The 9060-nt window shown below is 32.5% G+C and overlaps 1 protein-coding gene across 1 annotated transcript; it reads left to right on the forward strand.

The window, feature by feature from the left end:
- Nucleotides 3063-8794, forward strand: LOC109350397 (3-phosphoshikimate 1-carboxyvinyltransferase 2). Its single transcript, XM_019591641.1, has 8 exons — nucleotides 3063-3534; nucleotides 4182-4426; nucleotides 5149-5302; nucleotides 6162-6376; nucleotides 6456-6573; nucleotides 7360-7570; nucleotides 8098-8159; nucleotides 8425-8794. The coding sequence occupies exons 1-8, from the start codon at nucleotides 3193-3195 to the stop codon at nucleotides 8641-8643; spliced, it is 1566 nt and encodes a 521-aa protein (XP_019447186.1). The 5' UTR covers nucleotides 3063-3192; the 3' UTR covers nucleotides 8644-8794.

Genomic DNA, 9060 nt, shown 5'->3' on the forward strand with positions numbered 1-9060 from the left:
ACCTCATTAGAGTTGCCAATACATTTTTTCCAAGAAAAAATGTAGAAAAATCTTTTGGCCCAATCATATTGGGTCTTGGACTTTGATATCCAGGTTCGGGAGTCGATTACACACTAGGAAATATATTAGCACCATAGTTGCCTGTTTGAACGATACCCTACTATATTGCATGAATTATTAATTGTGTTATTATTATATTTTTTACTAAAAAAAACTTTATTTTATTATTATGTCTGACAAGAGTGATCTTAGTCCTACGTATCCCTTTTTGGGAATCAAGACTACATAGTTCTTTGCGTAGAAAAAGTTTGTTTAAAAGAAGTAATGTTTAAATTATTATTTTTTTAAATGAGTGAAGCATAGCTCTTACGTCTGATATCACATCTCATATTAAAACTTGATTAAGAAATTTCATTTTTTGTTTTTTATTTAAAAACCGTTTTTTTTTAATATGAGTGAAGCATGGCCCTTACGTCTGATACCACATCTCATATCTTAAAATTGTGGTAATGTGATTTCATTTTTTATTGACTCATAGATCTTTGTTTTATATATATTATTGAATAAGTTTTCAATTGATATAAGGTGAGAAACTAATTAATTACATATTTTGCATCAAAATTAAATATTTATTAAAAAACTGTTGCAATGTGTATTTAAAGAGTGTGTTGTTTATACATTTATTTCTTTGATGTAGTTATAGTTATATATTACAATCATGATAATTATGATTACTAATGCAATTATTGATAACAAAAATGAAACTACTATAAAAGAAATTAATGAAAATGACATACCTCTCATACTGATTCCAACAACAATGAAATGTTGCAACTCTCAGGAAAAGTGGTGCAAACAAGTAGGAAGTTTGTGTGCAAAAATAAACTCAAAGACATGACTTTGACATGTAATTGAAGCTTCTCTACAATGTATTCTAACGCAATTATAATTTCTCTTGAGTTTCTTTGTGTTTTTTCCTCATTTTTTGTGTATGGGAGATCTTTGATTATTGTTTTTTGGTTGAAGATGATTGTTTTTTGATGATTATGTGTGGAAGATGATATTTAGGGAAGAAAATGATTGATGAGTGTATTTTTTATTGAGAGAATGGTTGAGGATTATTGGGAATAGATGATGGATGAAAGACTTTCTGGATGAAATTCTCATGGATTTATGGTTGAGTAAAAGATGAATGAGAAATTGATGAGTGAGTTGATGGGTGGTTGTGTGGGAGATTTTAGGATTGTTATGAATGATATGAATTTGTTGTGTAAGAGAGATTTTTGGGATTGTGGATGAAGGATTTTTGGAAATAGATGATGGGTGAATGATTTTTTAGAATGGATAATTGATGGAGGATTTTTTGAGAATGCATGATTTTTTTAGGAAAGAAAAAATGGTGTGATTTTCTTTTTTTATAGCCGAGACTACCCATTAATTTATAGAATTGAATAATATTAAGATTTGATTTTATTTCCTTATTAATTCCCAATTAGAAATCTGATTTTCATCACTACTTAATGCTAATTTTTGCATATGACTCAACTTGTTATACACTCTAGAGAATCAAGGTCATAACTAGAAATTAAAATGTGATTCAATCACTTTTTAGTGCAATCTTTTTAATGTCTAGTCAATTTGTTAAGTAGCTTTCAATACAAGATTTGCACATTCAAATAATCCAACCAAAAAATAATTTTTGTTATTATATATGGTCTTTAAATTTAAAGTTTTGAAATTTGTTAGTCATTAATTTGCATTTAAATATTTGTTTTTGTTTTTTTTATACTTTAAAAAAGTGTTACTTTGAACACAACCAAACAATTCTTGAGAAATCTAAAATAATTTTTTTGACTCTATAAAACTATAATTGGGTTCAACTTTCATTAAAACCTTAAAAAAGTTTTATCTTTGTAGGATCGTAAAATATATTTTCTCATACATGCAAATTATTGAATTTTGTCATAGTAAACATTTTTTAAGGAATTGATTCTAGCTAATAAGTGACCATTAAGTCACTTAAAAATCATTTTTGAATTTCCTTTAAATAAAAAACAAAAATGGATTAAATATAAGTGAACGTAAAGTTATTGATTATCTATTAAATACTTTTTTCAAAATTGTCTTTTTATTTTTTGGAAACAATTTTGCGAGGGAATTCGATTAAACCTTTTTTTGATATTCAAATTGAAATTTATTCTGCTGGGTGATTAAGCCAAAAAAAAAATTTATTTGTTTATAATTTTTTTGAAAAAATGTATTTTGCACCAGACAATTTTGTCACATCTGATTCCTATCTATTAGATTAAGTAGGACAAGTGAATTTTGTCCAACTAAATTTTCTCCACATAGGAATGAAGCTCAAAACCAATAATTATATATCATTACTCTTTTATGTATACAATATTCACAAGTTTTTATACATTCATTATAATACTCACCATTTATGTGTTTTGCTTTTATTAAGATTAATAATAATAATAATTCACACATTATACCATCCACTTAATAATGCTTAAACTATTGTGTCTAATTTTTTTTGTAATAAAAATAATAAACTTAAAAAAGTGGAAATGAAAACACATCTTCTTTGATATTGTTAGGTGACAAGGTGTTGTCCTGAGAATTATATTCTCCATACCCAAAAATTATCCTTTTTTTTTAGTTTTTAAAAATATGTTCAACGAAGATGGTTAAATATGACACATGCTATAATTTTATTAGTTAAAAAATATAACTTATTTCTCCATATGATGAGATATTTTTCTCTCTTTAAAAATAGAGAATAAAGTATATTTTCATATTAGAAGAGATAAGTTATCTTCTGCAACCATTAAACTCAGACATGTATCCTACTTTTTTTGTTTTTTGATTTTTTATAGAAAAATATCAAATATAACATATGTCATAATTTTAGTGGTTGAAATACATTATTTATCTCACGATATAAACATATAATTTATTCTCTAAAAAATATAGGTTGTATTAGTTCATTATGAAAAGCTAAAAAAAAAAAATATGTAATACCAACAAAACATTCAAAGTGAATCCAACTACCACTCATTCCACCAACCCCATTCAAATTCTCACAAAATACCTCACCGCATCACAGACAGAGAAACACAACAAGAGATTGAAGGGTCTCAAAATTACACAGAACTGCAAAAGTTTGAAACTTTGAGCAAAAATAAGATGGCCCAGGTTACCAGAATCCACAATGGATTACAAATAACACAAAATTTTCATCAAATTCCCAATTCCCATAAACCCCATTTACCAAATTCAGTTTCATTGAAGTCACACCTTTGGGGTTCCTCAAAATCTTTGAGCTTGAAGCATAAAAATGGAGGCTTTATGGCAAATAAGGGAAATTCGTGTGTGGTTAGGGTTTCTGCATCAGTTGCCGCTGCAGAGAAGCCGTCGACGGCGCCGGAGATTGTTTTGGAACCCATCAGAGAAATCTCTGGTACAATTACCTTGCCTGGATCAAAGTCTTTGTCCAATCGGATTTTGCTTCTTGCTGCTCTCTCTGAGGTGAAAATTTGATTTTTAATTTATTTGTTTATATGATTTTAATGCACCGAAACCCATCAGAACTTGTTAAGCGTGTTTGGGCGAGAGTGGTAGTACGATGGTGACCTCATGGGAATACCTCGTGTTGCACCCTTTTAAATTGGAAATAACCTCTCCGGTTGCGGGTTAATGCAGCATATATCTACCCTCCTCGGGTCCCACTAAGTGAGAATTGCACTGGGTGTCCTTTTTATATGGTTGTGATTAGGAGCCAGAGTTTGATATATTGTTGATTTGAAATCATAATTTGATGTCATTATCAGTGAAAATGAAGCATCCCATTCCATACTAAAATTTGGATATGAAATAATTGGCTTATGATAAAAACAAATGGGGATATCACTGTGCCTGTACACTGGATTGGATAACATAATATATTTATAGTTTTGGATTTTTTAAAAGTCGGCATGCAAGATCTAAATAATAATTAGCTGCAACTTGTAAGTTGTAAGTTGTAACTCAACACCTGGAATGTTTAAAATCATTTTTTTTACTTATAAGAAGTTAGAGTGGTGCATGAAGTTCAGTTTGATTGTATTGTTTTTACAACCTTTGTTTAGTTAATTGATGTCTTGTTGAGTAGAAATTATTCTGTTATTTTTATTCAGGGAACAACTGTTCTGGACAACTTGTTGAATAGTGAGGATGTTCATTACATGCTTGGTGCATTAAGGACACTTGGACTACGTGTGGAAGACGACAAAACAACCAAGCAAGCAATCGTGGAAGGCTGTGGGGGATTGTTTCCCACTGGTAAAGAATCCAAAGATGAAGTTAATTTATTCCTCGGAAATGCTGGTACTGCAATGCGTCCTTTGACAGCAGCTGTAACTGCTGCAGGTGGAAATGCAAGGTCTGTCTTAAATAATTAAGTCATAACGATCTTCAAATTACTCATTAATAACCGACTAACCACAACTTACAACACAATACACATTTTTCTGTCGTCCTGTAATCATCGAAAAATCTGGTGAAGATTACTCATCCTTTTTTCTTCCGCTCCTGTTATTTGAACATCATGTTTTGAATATCATATTTAATACCATATACGTATATCTTTATCTATAGGGTGAGTGTGACACAAAGGTAAGGTTATTACTTAGTGGCCATGAGGTTATGAGTTCAAATCCCGGGAATAGCCTCTCCGCTTGTTGGGGTAAGGCTACATATATGTACATCTATCCTCCCCAGACCCCACTAAGTGAGAGCCTTGTGCACTGTGCCGCCCTTTTTATACATTTATCTTTATCTCTCACTTTTTATCTTCTTTGAACACATGCTTTTAAAATAATATCTCGAAAAAAGCAACGAGACACTATATGGTGTCTCTATTCTGATTTCAAGAAACAGTTTCTTTTTAAAAGTAAGTAAGGAACTTTCAATTATATGTATTTATGCAAATCATAAGTTAGTCTGTCAATGTCTAGCATATAGATTATTCTGAGGAATACGACCGAGGATCATCCTGATTAATAACCTCAACCTCACTGCCTTCCTTTGTTGGAATTAGGTCTTCTGTCCGGACAGCTGGTTCGAGTCTCGTAATTGACCTATTTAATGTTCAATATTTTTCAGCTACATACTCGATGGTGTGCCCCGAATGAGAGAGAGGCCTATTGGGGATTTGGTGGCTGGTCTCAAGCAACTTGGTGCGGATGTTGATTGTTCTCTTGGCACAAACTGCCCACCTGTTCGTGTAAACGGGAAGGGAGGACTTCCGGGAGGAAAGGTAAGTGCTGAATTAGTTTTGATTAGAGTCAGTTGCTCTATGCATGCTTACATCTTAATTTCATTGTACCTACAGGTACAAGTTATTCTGGTATTCTAAACACTGTTTAATGATAATTTGTGAGAATTGTCGAGGTATTGAAATTTGGGGTTAATTCAAATTTATATTGGTTATAAGTTCACACTTTCTTTTGGCGAAATTGGGAGGACAAATTCTAATAGATGACACTAGGTGGGGTCGGTTACATGGAGCTAACAACACCATAATGCTTTATCATAAACCATGTCCATTGAGAAAGTATTGAACTCTTAAATATTTCTTAATCATTTCACCTATGGTTTTTTCGTGGCCCCTCTGCCTCTAGAAATTGCACTACTCTACTTGTTGAGGCTTCTAATGATCTCCTCCACACATGTCCAAACCACCTAAGGTGCGATTATACCATATTTTCTATTATAGGAGCTACCCCAACTTTCTCCTTAATGTATTAATTCCTAATCCTATCTTGTTTAGTGTGAATAGAACTGATTGGTTCTTGAATTAATTTTGGAAGGACTGTTGGATGAGGGGATTTTCCTTCTCAAACTTTATCCATCGCCTTTATACTCTCGATCAGTCAACGTGTGTTTGAGTCTTTGACTTTCCTTTGCAAAGAAATGTTTATTTTGCTTAAATTTTATTTACAAACTCAATCTTATACTTTACATAGATAACATATTTGTTTTAAAATCTGCTAACTATTTTATTTAAAAATTATGCCTTGATTTCCTTCTCATTATTCTCTCATAATGAAAATTTTGCTATAAGTGTTGCTTGATTTTGATCCATTTTGAATCTTATTATCCCATCTAACATACAGGTGAAGCTGTCTGGATCAATTAGCAGTCAATACTTGACTGCTTTGCTTATGGCAGCTCCTTTGGCTCTTGGTGATGTGGAAATCGAGATTATTGATAAGCTCATTTCTGTTCCTTATGTTGAAATGACTTTGAAGTTAATGGAACGGTTTGGAGTTTCCGTGGAACACAGTAATGACTGGGACAGGTTTTTGGTCCGTGGAGGTCAAAAGTACAAGTAGGTTTCTATAGTTAAACATCGCATCACTCTTGGGCATCTAAAGTTAACGAGATTAACGACTGATGTTTCCTATCAGGTCTCCTGGAAATGCTTTTGTTGAAGGCGATGCTTCAAGTGCAAGTTACTTCCTAGCAGGTGCTGCAGTTACCGGTGGAACTATCACCGTTCAAGGCTGTGGGACTAGCAGTTTGCAGGTATTCATGTTTGACATTATGTATTGAAATGTTTTATTTTCTCGCCTATCCGATATCCGAAAAAATGCTCTCAGTATTGTATCATCATATCAAGAGCCGTCGAATATTCCCTTTCATCTCTTGAGCATATTTTTATGCTATCTTCATTAGAAAACATTTGGTTCTCTCTCCTTTCTTCTCCCAACTAACACAGCTCTCCTTGGCACTGTACATAGTAAATGGATTATTTTTGAATAGCGGTACTAGAGTGAATTTTGAGCTTTAACTTTCATTCTGTACACGAAAAGGCACTAGCTACTAGGTTTTGATGCTTCAAAACAATTTGGAAAGTGACAAGCCGCGTAGCAATTGTGATAGATTATTACAGTAACACATATAATATATGGTACCTTTATCTTTTCTTTATGAGATCTGAATTGTAAAAGAGGCTGACTCTGAATGTGGCATCTTGTTTTACTTTCCAAATAATGTGGTGAAAATGTTTCAAATATTCCCGAGAAGTGTTTCAACAAATAAAGAAGTACAGGTCAAGAAAAAGGAATGAAAAAAAACATATAACTTATTATGTAGAGTAGTTTTATCAGTTAGTTGTCAGATTATATGATTTTATAGTGTACAAAATTCAAAATGGGTAGGTGCATTTATCCGATTATCTAAGAGGGGTTCGTGTTATGATTAATCACTGATTCTACCAAAAGATTATGGGCAATTCCAGTGCTGCCATTGTAAATTTCATTTACTTTTTAAGTTGTACTTATCTTTAACTTTCTCCTCCTTTTTTTTAAGGGAGACGTAAAATTCGCTGAAGTTCTTGAAAAGATGGGAGCTAAAGTTTCATGGACAGAGAACAGTGTCACTGTTACTGGGCCACCCCGAGACCCTTCAGGTCGAAAAGTCTTAAAAGGGGTTGACGTCAATATGAACAAGATGCCAGATGTTGCCATGACACTTGCAGTAGTTGCACTATTTGCTAATGGACCCACTGCTATAAGAGATGGTACGGTTTAGCCTTTTGGTTGTGCTATAAGAACTTGTTTTAACCGTTTGTTATTACCATGGTTAATGAAATTATTAGAATTACATTAATATTGGAATTGGACTACTGACTATAACCATCCCAAATGTTGCAACTTTTAGGCTGAGTTTTTCTGCGGACGTCGGCATTGAAGTATGCGTTCTTTTAAACTTCGCTTGATTTTTGAAATCTTCATTCGTGATTTTCATAATTACGGAAGCTGAAGAGTGCATATCGCATACAGTTTTGTGCTGTTGTCTTGTGTATAAACTAGATCTTATCATTCTATGGAGAAATTCCGGAAACCTTTTGTTCTGAGTTTCTTTAATGATTGAGAAGTTCTAGTTTTATCAATAAAGGGGGTCAATTTTTCTCTTTTAAGCTCAAGTTAGATGCATTTTATATCTCATTCCCTATTTTTATACATCTGAACTAGCTGCTATATCATTTACCAAACTTGTTTACATCTCAGACACCCATTTTATTCTTTGTGTGGTTGTGTTTTTCAGTGGCTAGTTGGAGAGTTAAGGAGACAGAGAGAATGATAGCAATCTGCACTGAACTGACCAAGGTGAGTGTTTTCCCGAAAGACATCTTTTGTCCCAAAAAATGTGTCACTCCATGTGTTACTTGTTGTGATGATTAGTTGAAAAAAGTGTATTTAAGATAAAAGTTTAATAATTAAATATCTTTCTAACAAATCACAAGTAATGACACATGGAGTGATACATTTTGTGGTACAGAATATGTGCTCCCGTGTTTTGCTGCCTCATATGCAGTTTCTATATCAGTGGCTTTTCATTTCTCATTGACTTATTACTATCTTGGTTTTTCAGCTAGGAGCAACAGTTGAAGAGGGTCCTGATTACTGTTTGATAACTCCACCTGAGAAACTGAAAATCACAACTATAGACACATATGATGATCATAGAATGGCAATGGCATTTTCTCTTGCGGCTTGCGGCGATGTTCCCGTAACCATCAATGATCCTGGTTGCACCAGGAAAACATTCCCTGACTACTTCCAAGTCCTTGAGAGGTTTACAAAGCATTAAATGTTAATGTATATTGATTAGGGAAAGACAGAGAAAGAGATATAAAACACTAACAAATAAGTGAGTATGTGGCTTGCTTTTACTTTTGATATGCACTTGTAAGGACTTAGATTATTTGTATTTTTGAAGTTAGCTATTGGTTCTGTTGTATGAATGTAACGAACCTACATTCGAGACAAGTTTTTGTTTTTACACTTAATGAAGAATAAAAATGTTGAAGCATAAAAGAATAAAAATAATTTTAGTCACTAAAATAAAAATTACATGTTTAATCCCTTAAAAGTGTATCTCGTTAGGTGATAGACTATATGATATCTAAGACGCAAAAATATTGATAATATAATTAGTCATCAGTAGTTTCAATATTAAACATGTAATTTCCACATTTTGTAGACTAAAGTGCATATTTACTCAATA

The sequence above is a fragment of the Lupinus angustifolius genome, chromosome LG01 (assembly GCF_001865875.1).
Source record: "Lupinus angustifolius cultivar Tanjil chromosome LG01, LupAngTanjil_v1.0, whole genome shotgun sequence".
Taxonomy (NCBI): Eukaryota; Viridiplantae; Streptophyta; class Magnoliopsida; order Fabales; family Fabaceae; genus Lupinus; species Lupinus angustifolius.

Coding starts and splice junctions, on each gene's coding strand:
- LOC109350397 (XM_019591641.1), top strand. CDS start 3,193: ATGGCCCAGGTTACCAGAATCCACAATGGATTACAAATAACACAAAAT. Junction 4,427..5,148: donor GCTGCAGGTGGAAATGCAAG/GTCTGTCTTAAA, acceptor AATATTTTTCAG/CTACATACTCGATGGTGTGC. Junction 8,160..8,424: donor TCTGCACTGAACTGACCAAG/GTGAGTGTTTTC, acceptor TTGGTTTTTCAG/CTAGGAGCAACAGTTGAAGA.